The 19,887-nt window shown below is 39.1% G+C and overlaps 1 protein-coding gene across 1 annotated transcript in view; it reads right to left on the bottom strand.

Moving 5' to 3' along the window:
* The window catches only part of vwc2 (von Willebrand factor C domain containing 2), a 73,156-nt gene that overhangs the window by 28,290 nt on the left and 24,979 nt on the right, over positions 1-19,887 (bottom strand). The window contains exon 3 of the mRNA XM_057848899.1: positions 15,156-15,285. Coding sequence (XP_057704882.1) covers positions 15,156-15,285 — 130 coding nt within the window. The remainder of the gene's footprint in view (positions 1-15,155; positions 15,286-19,887) is intronic.

The following is a 19,887-nucleotide window of genomic DNA, read 5'->3' as shown; positions in this document are numbered from 1 at the left end:
TCCCTATTAATGAGGTGAGCTTTGATGTGACACATTTCCTACAAGCTATTAACATCTGTCTACACTTATACAGCATCTGCTAGCAAGGCGACAACTTTAATGACCACAGATAACCTGATTTTACACTAATTACTGTGTTGGGCGAAAGAGTTTTCCCTTCTCTGTCACACGTAGGATTCCGTGAGATTAATAGTGGGTGGGTGCAATGTGACAGATAGTGTTTGTTATCATTGGAATTCTTCTACTTCTTGAAGAAAGCATCATAAATAAAAGGCAAACAGACATTACCCTATTTTTCGGACTACAAGTCGCGCCTGAGTATAAGTCGCACCAGCCATAAAATGCCCAACGAAGAGGAAAAAAAACATATACAAGTCGCTCCGGAGGATAAGTCGCATTTTTGGGGGAAATTTACTTGATAAAATCCAACACATAGAACAGACATGTCATCTTGAAAGGCAATTTAATATAAAAATTAGGGCTGTCAAACGATTAAAATTTGTAATCGAGTTAATTACAGCTTAAAAATTAATTAATCCTAATTAATCGCAATTAATCGCAATTCAAACCATCTATAAAATATGCCATATTTTTCTGTAAATTATATATATATTCTGTAAAATAAATTGTTGGAATGGAAAGATAAGACACAAGATGGATATATACATTCAACATACGGTACATAAGGACTGTAGTGGGCATTTCACTCTACTGTCATTTAAATCTGTCTATGCTGTCCTCACTCCGAAGCGTCTCCTTTTTCCAAAGCTAGACAGCTAGTGAACGACGCCTTAATAATCAGACTTCTTCTTTTTTCATCTGATTTATTAACAAAATGGCCTCAAAACTTTGTCCTCTTTAGACCGTAGTGAAACTACAAAAAAAAAAGTACACAAGCATTGCATTAGCAACAACGTTAGCTTAGCACGCTATACAGGTTCACTCAACATAAACAAAAAGCGTCTCATACAAAAAATATAACATTTCACTTACTAACATAACATGTACATTCTTTACAACAACCATACTTACGGACAAATCTTGTCCAAGGATCATATAAGCACAACATTACAACGTAGGCGTCAGCCCGAGACGTCATGCAGTCATATTGAACTGGCAAGAAAGCAATAAACCATGTCGCAAAGCGACCACAAGAGTTCGCTGTTAGACAGTACAAAAAACCTTGCTGTAAAACTTACCAAAAGGCAGAATACTATCTGAGCGGGACACGTTAATTGCGTCAAATATTTTAACGTGATTAATTTAAAAAATTAATTAACGCCCGTTAACGCGATAATTTTGACAGCCCTAATAAAAACAATACAAAACAACATGCTGAATAAGTGTACAGTGCATGAACAACGAAATGCGAATATACTGTCCTCACCAAGACGCTACAGCTCGGTCCTGGCTATTCAGTGGGCTAAACTCCCAAATGACGATGCTGGACGTCCGTATAATTTGCTGAATCAATTTCGTGCTCGATACCAAACAAGTTCGCATCGACGTATATAAATGATAATTAGGTGGTTTTACCACAATGACATGACACAAACGGTTAGCATGCGTTTTTCTAGCATTAGCGCATCGTTCAAACAACCACACAACTGGCTCTAAGTGTCCGATCGCGGGTGGAAAACACACAACAACAACAGAAAAGATGATACACACAGGTGTTGCCTCTGTAGAGATATTTTACAAGCATAAACAATGAACGTAGGTTCGCAGCCGTGTTTCTCTCTCGCTAACTCGCCCACTCAGTCAGAGCTACGTAGCTGTCGGTCTTCTTCTGGCGTGTGAGCGCTCTTCTTCACGTAAACAAGTGCAAGTGCGCCCCCACGTGGGCGTGAAAGCGCCACAAACTAAAAGCATGCATTTCAATATAAAAAGGTCAATAATACAATTGAACACACATTGCCAAAGGCAGAACGCGAACGTGGCCATAGATATTAAGTTATTCAGATAACTTTAGCATAAAGAACATGCTAACAAGTTTACCAAACCTTCAGTGTCACTCCAAATTTCCAAAACACCAAAATAACATGTGAAATGATATCATAATGTGTTAATAATTTCACACATAAGTCGCTCCTGAGTATAAGTCGCACCCCCAGCCAAACTATGAAAAAAAACTGCGATTTATAGTCCGAAAAATACGGTAAGTTTAGTTGTTTCCATTCAAACTCATTGATGCTTCTGTTTATATTGAGCAAATATAGTACAATAAATATTAGGGATGTCCAGATCACATATTTCTGCATGTGAGTCCGAGTCACCTGATTTTGAGAATCTGCAGATACCAAGTCCTGATCTAAAACGTCAAAATTAGATTAAGTGGGGAGGAAAAAGCGCATCCAAATGTCTGTTTCCTCAATATGAAGCAATTATGAAGTTCAAAATAAAATTTGAAAAAAAAAAAAAAAAAATCACCAATACTTTCTTGCAAATCAGTTGTGAAATGAAAAAATAGGCTTGCAAACAAATTATGTTTAAATATTTTGTTTTACATAAATAAACATACACAAAATAAAGTTGGTCATCCAATGCAATCAACTATTTTGGTTGCGATTTTCTTGACTTCTTTTGCTGTAACTGAACATTGGCAGTGTAAATATAAATATAAATACTAGTATAGACAGAGTATAAAATGTGCTGTATATATATTTTGCAATATCCTTAGACCCCTGGATTCGCTGACATTGACAGTTAATACATCAAGACATCAAACCCATTTCATCTGGGAAGTATGGCATTGGGTTATCGTATTTCACTGCCATTAACGGCAATAAACGTCCAATCTAATTTCACTGGAGAGCTGACAGCGTTCGATCACCGCCAACCCCTCCCAGTCAAAATGAATTGGATGTCTATCGCCATCAATGGCAGCCAATGAGTTACTACAGTAGTATGTAAAAGCATCTGAACCTTTTGGAATTGCTCACATTTCTGCATAAAATCACCATCAAATGTAATCTGATCTTTGTCAAAATCACACAGATGTAAAAACAGTGTCTGCTTTAACTAAAAACACCCAAACATTTATAGGTTTTCATATTTTAATGATGATAGCATGAAAACAATGACAGAAGGGAAAAAAAATAAGTAAACCCTCTGCCTAAGGCAGTGCTTCTCAATTATTTTCTGTTACGCTCCCCCAAGCAAGACGTAAATGTTTCGCGCCCCCCCCCAAACTCTCTGCTGCCACTGTAAATAGTATTATTTGTCTATAAAATTACTATTGTAAATACGCATCTGCCTAACATTGTGTCCTTTTTTTCTAATAAAGAAAAAAAGTAACATAGATCAACTTTTAATAAAGTATACCTTTATTAACATTGTTTTGTTTGTAACAGAGAAGACTTGACGTGCATCAATTTGCCTGAATTAAAAAAAAAAAAAAAAAAGACATTCAAACTGTAAAAATACACTCAAGGTACATTTTTGACCATTTGATGCAGAAAAATAAAATGTAATAAAATCCGTAAATCATAACAAATTCAAATTGATTAGAAAGATTCACTCATGAGGACAATGTGCCAAAAAATTTGACCGAAAAAACAAAAATGAATAAAGGAAAAAAAGAGTGTCCTTGGACAGAAGGACAGTTTTTAATTTTGCTGCTCACACTCAGTATTACTTCCTTTGCAATGGTGTGGAGTGATTTTGCAATGAGCATGCTAACAATGCTCACTGGTTTACTGATATAACACTGACAAAGCAGGACGATAGTTGGCAATATTCGGCACGTTTTCGCTGAAAAACAATCAAGCAGCTTATCAATGAGATTGGGGTCAAATGTCTTTAAGTGGCGTCTTAATTGATTTGGCTTCTGGCAGTCCGCTATAATTATTTTTAGACACAGTAAACAGTGGTTTTTCTTCATCACCCATTGTATTAAAAGTCAAAGCTAAAAGGCAAACGGCACGAAAAAAGCGCATTCTCGGCGGCCGAGGTAGAACCGTAGGTGAGGGCGGTCGTCATGACGATCCCAAGCCGAAAATGGCACTTCTCGGGCGGCAACGTGAGAACCGGACAAGACAGTGGGTCGCTGCGTGAGTGAGTCCGGTCGGAAAACGGCTTTCGAAAACGGCGGCGGCGCACTGCTCTTCATATCTGTTTTCTGTGTGCTTAGTGCTCTTCCTTAGTTCAAAAATACTGCACGCACTCTGAAAATGAGAGCGCCACTGCTACCCACTGAGTGGATGTGCAAGTACACTTTATTCCAGTCCGGCAAAAAAAAAGAAAAAAGCATGTTCCCGAGGACACATGTGCCCCCCCAGGGGGGCGCGCCCCACTATTTGAGAAGTACTGGCCTAAGGAGACTTAAAGAGCAGTTGGGGTGGCGTGGCTCAGTGGTAGAGTAGTTGTCCAGAGGTTGTGGGTTCAATTCTCCGCCCTGATGAACTTGTCTAAGTGTCCTTGAGCAAGACACTGAACCCCACGTTGCTCCTGGTGCTGCGTCACCAGTAGGTGGATGGTGAGACAGTGTAAAGCACTTTGAGCGCCTTGAAAGGTGGAAAAGCGCTATGTAAGTATAACACCATTTACCAATTGAAACCAATTTTCACCAAACAATTTAAGTCGGGTGTGTGCCCAATCACTGATGAGTGGTTTAAATCTGCCCTTCCCACTATAAAACGCACACCTGTTAAGAATTTACTTGATGAGAAGCATTGTCTGACCCGCTTAGAGTGTTTGTTGCCCAGGCTTCAAGTGGAACCGTGTGCTTTGATCAGATGAGACCAAGATTGAGCTTTTTGGCAACAAACACTCTAAGTGGGTCTGGCTTGCCACGAAAGATGCGCATTCTGAAAAGCACCTCATACCCACTGTGAAGTATGGATGGGTCCAGTGATGCTGTGGGGCTGTTTCGCTTCCAAAGGCCCTGGGAACCTTGTTAGGGTGCATGGCACCATGAATGCTTTGAAATACCAGGACATTTTAAATCAAAATCTGTTGCCCTCTGCCCGAAAGCTGAAGGTGAGTCGTGACTGGGTATTTCAGCAAGACAATGACCCTAAACATATGGCCAAATCTACACAGAAATGGTTCACGAGACACAAAATCAAGCTCTTCCCATGGCCATCTCAGTCCCCAGACCTTGTTTTGTTGGCAAAAGGGGGTTGTACAAAGTATTAACACCAGGGGTGCTAATTATTGTGACACACATTATTTGATGTCAAATCATTTTTTTCTTTATGTGGGATTTTTTCCGCACTGAATGAATGCACTTGTATTGAAGGTTGGGTTTTTTCTTTTTTTTTCCATTAAGGTCCAATATTATTTGGGGGGGAAAAAATTATTAGAAGCTAAAAAACACATCTTTTTCAGGGGTGCTGATAATTATGGAGGGCACTGTATGAAAACCTATAAATTTTTGGGTTGTTTTAGTTAAAGCAGACACTGTATTTTTCATGTCTGTGTGATTCTGACAAAAATCAGATCTCATTTGATGGTGATTTTTTGAAGAAATGTGAGGAATTCCAAAAGGTTCAGATTGTTTTTAATACAACTTTATTTAAATTAATAAAAGTGCAGAGAATTGTATGAAACCACTTAAACCAATTATATGGCGCTATGTACCAAACATTTAACATTACTAAAAGTGGAAAAAAGCACTGATATTTATGACTGTGTATATTTTAAATGCAAATTTAAAAATGTACACTTAAATCTATTTCATACCCCTTTGTTCATTAATTTCACTGGCTTTCACTCATTGGCATTTTCTCACTGATTGTTCAGGAATGATTATTATTCATAAATCCAACCGTCCTTTTTCGTGTCTTTATTGCTAAACTGTTTGCCAGCTAATTGTCGGCACAAAGAACTATTTACGCTCACAATCACCTCTGGATAATTTGGAGTCTTCAGTTAACCCCCTGGAGTAGAAGCTAATTAATACTTGTGGCAGATATGCAAACCAATATCCCTTTGAGGTGCCCTTCATAAATGCTATGCATCTATAATTTTTGTTCGTATGACAGATTCACAACAAAGGTAATGATAGTGTGCCACAAATAAATAGGCACTACCCTTATCTGCAAAGATGCAATGATCAGTGTTTTGGCTTTGGTGACATATCAGATGGCATTCAGCATGAGTCATCGTACCGTTGGAAGAAAATGTGCATGATTTGATCTAATTCTAAATGCCACTTTGAATTTGGTGCATACTATCAGATGCATATTAGAGTAAAATGTGTGGGAAAAAATAGATGAAAAAAATAACTGCCTGCTTTGGTGTGTCATTTTTTATCAAAACTCAAGGCACGCTGATGACACACGGACATAAGCAATCGGGGGGAAGGAGGTCCCCAATTGCTCTTTTCACAAGTTTGTGATCGCCCCTATAGCCAATTCTGCACCATCTGGCCGCGAGGCTTTTACTTTGAAATAGCACGCGTCGACCAAATCTCGCAAACCAGTCTTTACGTTTTTTACATGTATGCAGCGAAATGAGTCAGCAGTGTTCACAAATAAACAACAGAACATCACACCCTCTTTTCAAGGCGCATGTCCACCAAAGTAACCAACAAATGGACTAAAATGCAAGTTCTTCTACTTGAAAAGATTAGAGGCCTGTAATTGTCAACATGTGTAAACCTTAACTATGAGAGATAGAATGTGGGGGAAAAAAACAGAAAATCACATTGTTTGGTTTTTAAAGAATTTATTTCCAAATTAGAGTGGAAAATAAGTATTTGGTCACCTACAAACAAGCAAGATTTCTGGCTGTCAAAGAGCTCTAACTTCTTCTAACTAGGTCTAACGAGGCTCCACTCGTTACCTGTATTAATGGCACCTGTTTTAACTCATTATTGGTATAAAAGACACCTGTCCACAAACTCAGTCAGTCACACTCCAAACTCCACTATGGCCAAGACCAAAGAGCTGTCGAAGGACACCAGAGACAAAATTGTAGACCTGCACCAGGCTAAGAAGACTGAATCTGCAATAGGTAAAACACTTGGTGTAAAGAAATCAACTGTGGGAGCAATTATTAGAAAATGGAAGACACAAAGACCACTGATAATCTCCCTCAATCTGGGGCTCCATGCAAGATCTCACCCCGTGGCGTCAAAATGATAACAAGAACGGTGAGCAAAAATCCCAGAACCACACGGGGGGACCTAGTGAATGACCTACAGAAAGCTGGGACCACAGTATCAAAGGCTACTATCAGTAACACAATGTGGGCCAGGGACTGAAATCCTGCACTGCCAGACGTGTACCCCTGCTGAAGCCAGTACACGTCCAGGCCCGTCTGCGGTTCGCTAGAGAGCATTTGGATGATCCAGAAGAGGACTGGGAGAATGTGTTATGGTCAGATGAAACCAAAATAGAACTTCTTGGTAGAAACACAGGTTCTCGTGTTTGGAGGAGAAAGAATACTGAATTGCATCCGAAGAACACCATACCCACTGTGACGCATGGGGGTGGAAACATCAAGCTTTGGGGCTGTTTTTCTGCAAAGGGACCAGGACGACTATCGGATCTGTGTAAAGGAAAGAATGAATGGGGCCATGTATCGAAAGATTTTGAGTGAAAATCTCCTTCCATCAGCAAGGGCATTGAAGATGAGACATGGCTGGGTCTTTCAGCACTACAATGCCCGAAACACACAGCCAGGGCAATAAAGGAGTGGCTTCGTAAGAAGCATTTCAAGGTCCTGGAGTGGCCTAGCCAGTCTACAGATCTCAACCCCATAGAAAATCTGTGGAGGGAGTTGAAAGTCCATGTTGCCCAACGACAGCCCCAAAACATCACTGCTCTAGAGGAGATTTGCATGGCGGAATGGGCCAAAATACCAGCAACAGTATGTGAAAAGCTTGTGAAGAGTTACAGAAAACATTTGGCCTCCGTTATTGCCAACAAAGGATACATAACAAGGTATTGAGATGAAGTTTTGGTATTGACCAAATACTTATTTTCCACCATGATTTGCAAATAAATTCTTTAAAAATCAAACCATGTGATTTTCTGGGGGGGGGGGGTTTCACATTCTGTCTCTCATGGTTGAGGTTTACACATGTTGACAATTACAGGCTTCACTAACATTTTCAAGTGGGAGAACTTGCACAATTAGTGGTTGACTAAATACTTATTTGGCCCACTGTATGTGTCTTAAAAAACACACATGAAAACATTACATAAACATGAATTTTACCCAATCCTATAAAGTCTTCAAGATCTGACCTTTAAAATATCTGAAAATCAATGACAAAAATATTCTTTAGCGTTCTGCTCTCTGCAACTTTATGATGATGATGATTCCCTCAGGCCTGCCGACTCACTTTGTTCAAGGATGGCTTCATTGCACATTTAAGATGCATTGTGTGTTTATTGTTTAAAACGTGGCTTGTTGGTGGTGCTGCACAGTTAATTACAAAACTCACCGTCTGTATGGTGTAATTTCCTGTTTCACTGGCTACAGGATATATGAACAGATCATATCATTTAATACGGTGTTATTTCTTGTTTTCACAGATCTGCTTTGAATGACAGCAGCAGGAGGTTCAGGATGTGTGAGTATGTGTTTCAAAGTTCATGTGTATGACTGAGAATCAACAAACTAAGAATTGATGATGAATAAACCCACATTTATGGTCCCGTTTTTGTACGCCAGTTATATCTAGACCAGCGTGAGACTGCACCAGGCGAAGGGGCATTTTAGCGAAGGTTTTTGCTAATTTTGTGGATACACAGCTAACACTTTGGAAAGAGTGTGATGGTCAGTGGTGGAACAAATATGAACAGAGCCTGGGTGCGATAAGTATAAACAGGCCCCTTAAGTTCAACCTCCAGCAGGTGGGGGTCCTAGTGGATAATTATACAAAGGCCCCTCCACATTTTCGGGGACCCTTCAAGACAATCGTCTAATGTGTGGAGCGGGGGCGGTGCTAGAGAAAAAAATTCTGCAGGCCCCTTCAGTCTACGTCTATCCTAGGAAAGATAATTTTCTCCCGGGTATTTTGCCGACTATTTTTATACCTGTCCGCGCTACTTTTAAGGTGCGTTTAAGACCCTCCCGCTTCTGCAAAGTACAGCTGCATTTGCACAAACTACGCATGCGTAGAAAGGAGTAGAGCTGAAGCGAATACTCGTGCAACTCGAGTAACTCCAGTTTAAAAACTGTTCCGAGTAATTTTATTCACCTCGAGTACTGGTTTAATTTTGACAGCTCTAAGCATCACGTTTTGCTCTGACTACTTTTAATGTGGGACAACGCTGATGTCACATGCGTAGAGGAAGAAGCAATAAAAAAAATTTTTTTTTAACTTACTGCAGCCGACAGCCGCTACAAACAACGCTGACGTTGCTAAAAACTAGCCCGCATGATGCTACGGTGGAAGCAGGTAGCATCTGATGCGTCTTATAGAGATCACATGTATGTTGAACTAGATGCGAAATGACAGAGTCAGCGGCATTAGTAAACAGCCGCCATCTTAAAGCAGTAGACTTCTAAGCGCTATTAAATAAGATTAACGTTACTGTCACTCTCTTACCTGACGTTAGCCCTGCGGAGGGCTAGGTTTCTATTAATTATTACCACTGTCAATGCATGGCTAACGTGTCTTACATACACGCTTTAACATAATACAGCGCTGTGGAGTGATGAGGGTGTAAAATAAAAACTTAATAATGCTAACTGTCAATTTTAGCTCAGTAGTCATTGCTGGATAAAACACCAAGTAGCACTGGTCCCTAATGTGCTCCAATACAGCATGTATGATACATTTATTTTGAACACTGCAAAAACTCAAAATCCTATCAGGGCTTACAGTTTAGACTAACTTAATTAGAACTTAAAAATAGCTTGATACAAATAGAAATTCAATTGAAACACGTGGGAAAAACACCTAACTTTTAAGTGATGTGTGTTATCAAGCGTAATGAAATTTTTAGGTAAGAAATATATATATAAGATCTAAAAACTTTTTTGAGTGAAAGCAGTGAATTAGTCTTTTTTTTTTTTCTAGTTACATCTGAGATGCAATTGTTGGCTGTTTTCAACAATGTACATCGAAAATAAAGACATTTGCCATGTTTACATGGAGCCAAATATTCCAATTACAATCGGAATATTTGTTCAAACCGAATAAATGTGTTCCATATAAACACCTCATTCGGAATGAACAGGCCCAAACCGAATGGAATTTCATTCCGATCCACAGGGGTGGAATATTCCTTTTCCCAAACCGATTAGAAGTAAAATTATATCATGTAAACAGGGAAGCGGAATGGTGTCTGGTTGCGTTCTGTCTGCACATGCTCCGTACTGACGTGGTGACGTCACTTTGTGACGTAAGTAACGTCACTTGCAACATGGCTTCCAAGCACAGCGCACCTAATTGGAGTCCGGCGGAAAGATTGTATTTAATTCAAACTTTAAAAGAATTGAATATAATTGCTCGCTTAGACGGGCGTAAAACGAGGAACAGTGAACTATTTAAAAAAGTTCACGAGAGGTTACACGAAGCCAGAATAGACCGGAGCGTTGACCAGATTAGAAACCGGTGGAAAACCGGCTACTACAAGGCAAAAGAGCAAAACAGCAGAAGCGGATACGACCCCACAAACACAACAAGTGGGTTAAAGTTAAAACAGCAGCACTCCGACGATCGATCTCCATGTTTTGCAACGTGACGCTTTGTTTTGATTAATCTGCGCATGTCAGACGGCAGTTATCAAACGTCCTTTCGGAATAAAGGCAGTCACATGCAAACGCTGGATCGGAATAGATGAAGTGACATGTAAACAGCTGATCTGAAATTTCCATTCGGAATGATTTGAATCGGTATGAATAAAAGTCAGCATGTAAACGTGGCTACTGATTGAAATGTCTGCAAATTTGCAAATCTGCAAATAACATTTTTAAAAATCAAACAATGTGATTTTCTGTTTTTTTTCCACATTCTATCTCTCATGGTTGAGGTTTACCCATGTTGACATTTACAGGCCTCTCTAATATTTTCAAGTGGGAGAACTTGTGCAATTAGTGGTTGACTAAATACTTATTTGCCCCACTGTAAATTTCACTACCAATCTCACTTTTGGTATTTTCAAATGCTTGTAGCATAAAACGGATCAGTTGGAGTGTGCGATATGTGATTTTTGCGCTCTTATATATGTTGAACTTTGTCTTATCGGAAACCGGTGCAACACAGCAAATCCTTCTCGGCTGAAAGAGCATGAGGGCTTGGTGGTGGTTTTGAATATAATTTTACACCCATGCCACATCTGTCTCTAAACAGATGTACGCACAGCTGCAGCTCAGTGACTCCACTGCAAAGTCCTAAAAGAAAAGATGGAACACTGCCCAAATGTAAAACCAAACACTCTCAACATGTGCATATTTGACAACTGAACAAACAATCACAATGTTGTCTGACAAAATATAGCAGGTATAATATGACAATCTACTGCCATTGTATGCGTAAAGGAAATGCTTTCCTTTTTAAATTGTGTTTTGATGATAAGGCTGTCACCAACAGTCAGGTCATGTTACATGTCCTTTTTGATTTATTCAATTGGTTTGAATGTTATCTAGAGGTCTTTGCATATCTTTTGAAAGCCATTCTGTTAAATATCTTCATTTCAAAAATGTCTCTTGTGAAGATCACAGTCTGCACCAACAAGATAACACAATCGTTTTCCTACTTTGAAGAGACACAGTAGCTTCCCCCTCCTTCAACCCCAGAAAGACTCAGTATTTATTTTAGGCTTGGTCTCTGGTGGGATTCATCAGATTTTGGATAACCCACCTTTCCTTATGGAAATGCACATTTGTGATGTAGTCACTGAAGGAACATACGAGCTTTTCCCCATTGATTGAACTCAATTTTTCATGCACTAACAATCAATTTACAAGCTTGGGAACAAATCTGAAGTGGGAGAAACTCTGCCCATTGACAATTTCTGTTGACCGAATCTCAGAGCTCGTGACTTTTACTAGCCATTTGCTTTTACAACTTTAAAAGCTCTTTAGATTTAGAGGTGTTGAGAAGCTTGGTATACTATGGCTTGGAGCCATCGGCACTGCACTCTATAGCATTTTATAAATTATTAAACTGTCGATTGAACATAAGTCTGTGTTGATATGAGAGAACAACAGAATGACTGCTGCTGGACGTGAGCGGCGCTCTGAATAGCCACCCTTAAAAAAACCTAACGGTACATTTCACAATGCTCCAAATAGGGCGCCATTGGTTTATTAGTTATGTCATGGAAAGATTTTGGCAATTTGAAAGGTGAGTTTACAAGGTGATTAGCAAATAATCAGTTACAACAACATTGATTGATATTATTGGAAATTAATACCAGTTTCATGCCGTTCAAAAATACTTAGTCCTTCTCAAAAAATTAGCATATTGTGATAAAGTTCATTATTTTCTGTAATGTACTGATAAACATTAGACTTTTATATTTTTTAGATTCATTACACACAACTGAAGTAGTTCACACCTTTTATTGTTCTAATATTGATGATTTTGGCAAAAAAGTCAAGAAAACCCAAAAATCGCTATATAAAAAATTAGCATATTTCATCCGACAAATACAAAAAAGTGTTTTTTAATACAAAATAAGTCAACCTTCAATTAATTTATATCAGCTATGCACTCAATACTTGGTCTGGAATCCTTTTGCAGAAAAGACTGCTTCAATGGCATGGAGGCAATCAGTCTGTGGCACTGCTGAGGTGTTATAGAGGCCCAGGATGCTTCAATAGCTGCCTTCAGCTATTTCACAGTGTTGGGTCTGGTTTCTCTCAACTTCCTCTTCACAATATCCCACAGATTCTCTATGGGGTACAGGTCAGGAGAGTTGGCAGGCCAACTGAGCACAGTAATGCCATGGTCAGTAAATCATTTACCAGTGGTTTTGGCACTGTGAGCAGGTGCCTGGTCGTGCTGAAAAATGAAATCTTCATCTCCATAAAGCTTTTCAGCATATGGAAGCATGAAGTGCTCCAAAAGCTCCTGATGGCTAGCTGCATTGACCCTGCCCTTGATAAAACACAGTAGACCAACACCAGCAGCTGACATGGCACCCAAGACCATCACTGACTGTGGGTACTTAACACTGGACTTCAGGCATTTTGGCATTTCCTTCTCCCCAGTCTCCAAACTCTGGTACCTTGATTTCCAAATGATATGCAAAATTTCCTTTCATCTGAAAAAAGTACTTTGGACCACTGGGCAACAGTCCAGTACTGCTTCTCTGTAGCCCAGGTCAGGCGCTTCTGCCATTTCCAGCACAAGCTAGGTCACGGAGGCTCAGGATGTTTCTACTCCAGACTCAGTGCACTGTTTCTGCAGGTCCCCCAAGGTCTGGAATTGGCCCTTCTCCACAATCTTTCTCAGGGTACGGTCCCCTCTGATTGTGCAGCGTTTCCTGCCACACTTTTTCCTTCCCATAGACCTCCCACTGAGGTGCCTTGATACAGCACTCTGGGAATAGCCTATTCGCTCAGAAATTTCTTTCTGTGTCTTAGCCTCTTGCTTGAGGGTGTCAATGATGGCCTTCTGGACAGCAGTCAGGTTGGCAGTCTTGCCCATGATTGCGGTTTTGAGTAATGAACCAGGCTGGGAGTTTTTAAAAGCCCCAGGAATCTTTTGCAGGGGTTTTGAGTTAATTTGTTTATTCAGATGATTAGGTTAGTAGCTTCTTTAGAGTACCTTTTCATGATATGCAAATTTTTTTGACATAGGGATTTTTGGTTTTTCTTGACTTTTTTGCCAAAATCATCAATATTAAAACAATAAAAGGCTTGAAATACTTCAGTTGTGTGTAATGAATCTAAAATATATAAAACTCTAATGTTTATCAGCATATTACAGAAAATAATTAATTTTATTTTATTACAATATGCTAATTTTTTTTTTTTAAAGGACTGTAGATTAAGTCAGCTTGTCAATAAAAATGTAACATCTTGACACTATGGGCCTGGGGTGTCCAAACCGGTGTAGGTGCACTATCCGCTCAGGGTGCACAATCTGCTCGGGGGGCCTGCGCCTTCTGTTGACGTCACAACAACGCTCGTGTAGCATTCGGGAATGTGGGAAGTCGGACATTCCAACCTCCGACCAGGAAAAATACAATTGGAACGCTACTCGAACTAGGAGATCCTAGTCACAAAGTCGGGGAAAAAGCCACTTCACCACTTCACGAGTTGCTTAAATCTGACGTCATTCGACAAAATGGTGTTCAAGAAAACGTATTGATGACACAATAGAAAGTTAAATTAAGTTTGTTTGAGGCACCATGTATTTTTTTTCTCATACAGTAAATTCTCTTGATGAATTGATTTTTTTTTAATAATGCTTCTCAGCAAGGATGCAACTAAAGAAGGCAGTTACAGTGTGTGCAATTTACCTCAACCATTATTTTTCCTCCATTTTTCAATCGCTTATGAAAAGGCAGGTTTGCTGGAGGTCAAAATGTCTTTAAAAAGTAGAAATAAAAAACAACTATTTGTCACTATCAAACATCTTTGTTGTTTAAATTCACTTGGAACGCTTTGAGGTCGCAACTGGGTCCGAGTGGGATATCTGTGACTTTCCACCTTCCTGAAATGCAGCAAAAGTTTTCGGGTTTTTTTTTTTTTTTTTTTATTGTGTCATTAATGGACGAATAATATGAAGACATTTTTCATTATTTAAAAAAAGGAACATACAACATCAGTGCTGATGTGAAAAGCAAGCAAGGATAAAATAAATATACCATAAAACATTAAAAGAGTTGAGTCTGACGCAGGGTTAACAGCCAGGGAATGAAACAGATTTTAAAAAATAAAAAAATACTAGTTTTAGAAATGGAGGGCTCTGATATTTAATGTCTGACAGACAGGTGTGCGTAGACGTTTGCTCTTTTTTTTTATAACTTTCACATTAAATTGTTAATAATCATCTCTGTGTATGATATCATCAATCGGTTTACATATGCCTTCTTAAACTGGCACTTTTAAGCGATTACTACGACTGTCAAGAACACCTGTTACACTTTTAAACAGGCATTTTACAGGAGAGCACGGCCCTGGGTGTGCATTTCGACTCTTCGGCCAATCATATTGCGAGAATAACCGAACGTCACTGTCAAGTGCAGCCTCTGCTTAGGGTCCTGGTCAGTCAGTCAGATTGGTCCTACACTTACCACTCTTGCAGATTGGACAGCACTGATCCGGCTCATATTCCGGGTCCACACATTCTGTTTGAGGGCATGCCGAAACAGAACACAACACCTCTCCACTTGGCTCACATCGACATTTTTCACATGGGGAGACCTGGAAAACACAATTCGTATACTTAGAGTGAGTATGAGTCCTTTACAGGTGTATTAAAAAATACAACTTCCAAAAGGAACAGTTTTTATGTACTGTGTTTTCAGTTTGTCCTCTCTGAAAAGTTTTTCAGTTGTACCTGTTCTTGTCAGCCCTTCCCTGACAATAACCAATCAGCTCCCCCCAGCCACCTGTGCCTTGGCCAGGTGTTCCTCATTAGCTCGTTCATTTGTGTGTATTAGTTCCCTGCTTTCTTTTACACCTTGTGTTGTTCATTGTTGTTGTCACGTCTAAGGGCCCAAATACACCAGATGCATCATCGTTCCGGTTCAGCTCCGGTAAAAAATAGCGCCGGAGCCAATCCCTTCCCTTTATATCCTATTGTTCAACGTATACGGCTGCGTCAGAGCTCCGGATTGACTGCGGACCATCTCCGGCATGCCGCAGCCTGCCGGATGGTACAGGCTATTTTCTATTTTTGCCGGACACTCATCCGACAAAATGGGAGGAGCCGGGCCTGACGTCAACAGCCCAGTTGCTTATTCACAGTTTAAACACCAGCAAACATGGACGAAGAACGTTTCATCATGGAGGTGGAAAGTCACAAAGTGATTTACGATGCAGCAGATCATTATATTAAGGACAGCATTAAAAAGGAAGCTACAAGGTGTCCTATTATGTGTGTTTTTCTGGCAATAATATCAAACACACGACGCGCTGAAAACTTTGTTTTTATTAACACACTCCCGCATAACATGAACAAAACATCACTGTAGCGTGCACTTCAGGGTGCCTCGGAAAACATCCAATCAGAATATTACACATGGAACGCCATAGCAGAAGCTATGAGGATGGACGGGGAGTTTTTATGCAAGTTATGTCATTTAAAACAGTAATTACATACCGTATTGGCCCGAATGTAAAACAGTGTTTTTTTGCATTGAAATAAGACTGAAAAAGTGGGGGTCGTCTCATATTCGCTGTCTAGACGTTATACCCATTTATGACGCTAGATGGCGCCAGATATCATTGACGCGATGTTCTGTCATGACAGATTTCAACTACTCTCAAGTTAAACCAGCTTGCATTATTTTCATTGCAATGTTTTTCCTTATTCAGTTTTGTTTCAAAACTACAGTTACAGTTAGACTTCACTTTGATGGTTAATGCAGTTATTGCAATTTTGTTGTCTTATCACAATAGATTGGTTTATTTACATTTCAAAAACCAGAAGCCATTCATTTACGAATGTGATTGCACTTTAGTTTACATATTTAAATGTTCAGATATTAAGATTTGAATGAGGCAAAATAACATGCTTTTTCTCTGAAATATATTGTTATAATCATTTGTTTCAGATGTACTGTAATTATTTTCTGTATAAAAAAATAATTTGGTGTTCATAAAGTCTTTTTTTTTCAAACTTGAGTCTTGAAAAAGAGGGTGTCGTCTTTAATCAGGGCCGTCTTATATTCAGGCCAATACGGTATATCAAACACACGACGTGCTGACAACTTTGTTTTTATTAACACACTCCCGCGTCACATGAACAGAACAACATCACTGTAGCGTGCACTTCAGGGTGCTTCAGAAAACGTCCAATCAGAATATTACACATGGAACGCCATAGCAGAAGCTATGAGGATGGACGGGGAGTTTTTATGCAAGCTATGTAATTTAAGACAGTAATTACATATTACAGAATGGTCGGGTGTCACAAACAAAACACAACAAAACCTCATCAGTCGATGGGGTAGGCTACAGACAAGATGGACAAAAAGAGCAAAAAAAAAATGCTGCGTATCTGGAAGTGGTTCCACTGCAGAAATTCTGGTGCCCGGTGCACACACAATGTTGGTTTGTATACAGAGTCGAGGGGGAGAAGTACGAAAGAGAATAGAGAGACACCTACAAGTTTCGACCTGGTGGTCTATCCAAGAAGTTTGTTTTTTCTTTCCTGCATTTTATTTGACTTTTCATAGAAAAACCAACAGTTTGCGCTGGGCACAGGAATCTGCAGTGATGAGACACCAATTCCAAGTACGCTGTTTTTTTAGTTCGTGTAGTATATAATTCGCTATTCATTTTATAATATTACAGATTATTTAACAGTTGTTTATAACAGCTCTACAAGATGTTATGTGCCATAAATTTTAGATACGCAAAAAGATATAAGCCCACCGACACAACCAAGGGCATAATAGGCCCCCGCCCTCCTAGCCCCCACACACCCACACACTGAGCCCTGATCTCAACATGATGCAGTTTGGAATTAAGAGAGACACAACTAAAATATCAATATGCAAGGAAAATATGTTCTCTCTCTCTGCTTCTCTGATGAGTACAGACGTCGTTGTTTTAAATGCCACATTATCGCGCGCAATCACGCGAGAGCTCACGAGGGGACAGTTGGCGGACCGCAGCCATGCGCAGCCGGTATGATTTGCCTGTATTTGACATACTGCGTGGCATGCAGTCAACACTGAGCCGGACTGGAACCGGAACGATCATGCATCTGGTGTATTTCAGCTCTAAGTCATCTCGTCGAGTCTTTTCTTGAAGTCCTGTTTTGGTCATTTTAATCCCAGTGTTTGTATGTTGTTTGGTCTCCTGATTTTATAGTGACTTTATTTGAGCATTTCTTCCTTGGTACATTGTTAGTAGTGATGAAGCCTTGTGAGGCATTGAAACACTTGAGCCAATTGGTTCGAGAAACGGTTAATTTTCGAAGCTTCATGTGAGCACGGTACCACCTACAGGTTAAGTGTATGATCACAGTCCGTTGTCTCTCAACTACATGAGTGATTCGTTGATTTTCTGTGTTTCTGTGTGTCTGTTAGGAAGAAATAATTTACAAAACATTGTTTCACTATATCATCTACATAGATTATCAGATATGTATATACAATGATCCCACTTATCGCTGTTAATGGGGACCGGAACCGACCGCGTAAAATGAAAAACCTCGAAATAGGGTCACACACCCCCATTTTTGACATAGATTTTTTTTTGTGCATCTATAATATCAATAAGTGTAGATAAAATCCTAAAAATGCATATGTTATCATTAGGGCTGCAGCTATTGATCATTTTAGTGGTCGATTAATTGATTAACTAGTTAGTTCGAATAATCGAGTAATCAGATAAGGAACATAAAAAATACCTGACCTGAGCCTCAAACGGTATGAAAAAAAAAAAACAATAGATGAGGATATATGTACAACAAAAGAACAATTGGCTAAACTTATATAGCAAATGTCCGCTAGCTTAAATGCTATAAAATGCCAACGTTTTTTTTGTTTTTTTTTTACAATGCTCTTTCTTAACAAATAGTTCAAACACATATTCCCACAAAAAACGTCTAAATATACCTATAAGCTAACTTACAAATGCATTATAAAAAACATTAGCTCAAACAAAAACATAACTTATGTTGGTCTTAACAGGGAGCAGCTGGATTAAGGGATTCAGCCATGTGAAATGAGACAGACTAGAGGGCAGTGTATCCACCCAAATCAATAAAACTAAACGCAAACACTTTCAAAACAAACCATTACAACGCCATCTTAATTAAACGACTACTCGAAGCAGCAAAATCTAATTCGAATATTTTTTTTCTAATCAAATACTCGGGTTAATTGAATAATCGTTTCAGCACGAGTTATCAGTAGAACATTCAAGAATAGTTTGAAACGTAAATGAATTGTTAATAATATAAACATACATAAAATAATGTATAAATAATATCTCATCTCTCTCATCTGATACGTGTGTGGGGAGTGTGAGTGTAGATAAATAAATACATGCATACCAAGAGCACATAAATATGTTTTTAGAACTCTTTTTATTCTTATAACAAGATTAAAAAGTCTGCGATGCACTGACTGTGCGAAAGTCGACTCACGAAACTACTACTATTATTCATTACTGTAATAAATAGTGTGTAGTGCGTGCGTGTGAAAATTATTACACTAATGGTATTATCATACTATGAAAGATTGTACAATGTTTTTTTTTTCTTTCTTTTTTTTTTTTTTTTCTGAAATTGGCATGAGCGTAATCAGGCAGAGGACAGTAAACGTGTAACTTGAACAGTGATGTAGACCATGGGTTGGGTTCATTCATTTTAATTCAAAAACAAGTTTTTCCACACAGGGGAAATTCCTCTTTCTTGCTGGCTCCATCCTATCAACTACTGTACCACTCCTTAACCTTTCACTCTCTCCAAACCACCTACCAACTATCCACACTCTCACTTGATCACAACTCCCCTTCAAACACCCACATTTTGAATGCAGCCAGAGGTGTTTATGTACTGTAGCAAGCCGTCAAACCGCACGGCAGAATCTAAAGCACTCCCTGAAGCGATCACGTGGTACGGCAGGGCAGCGAGGCTTCAGACGTCATCGTTTTCGGAACCTCCCCTAAATGAAGCGAGCCTTTTATTTAAATGGGCTATTATTTATTTTATTATGTGTTTGTATTTTACAAATGTGATGTAGTATTCATTTATATTGTATATTTTATGTTGTATAACTTTAGTTCCTATGTGAACTTTTATCGTGATGCGTTGTTCCGTTTCTTTTTTTTTCTTCCTAATGTCAT

This window comes from Corythoichthys intestinalis, chromosome 10 (genome assembly GCF_030265065.1).
Source record: "Corythoichthys intestinalis isolate RoL2023-P3 chromosome 10, ASM3026506v1, whole genome shotgun sequence".
Lineage (NCBI taxonomy): Eukaryota > Metazoa > Chordata > Actinopteri > Syngnathiformes > Syngnathidae > Corythoichthys > Corythoichthys intestinalis.
The sequence above is the reverse complement of the archived record's forward strand: the minus strand, read 5'-3'. Positions and strand labels throughout refer to the sequence as shown.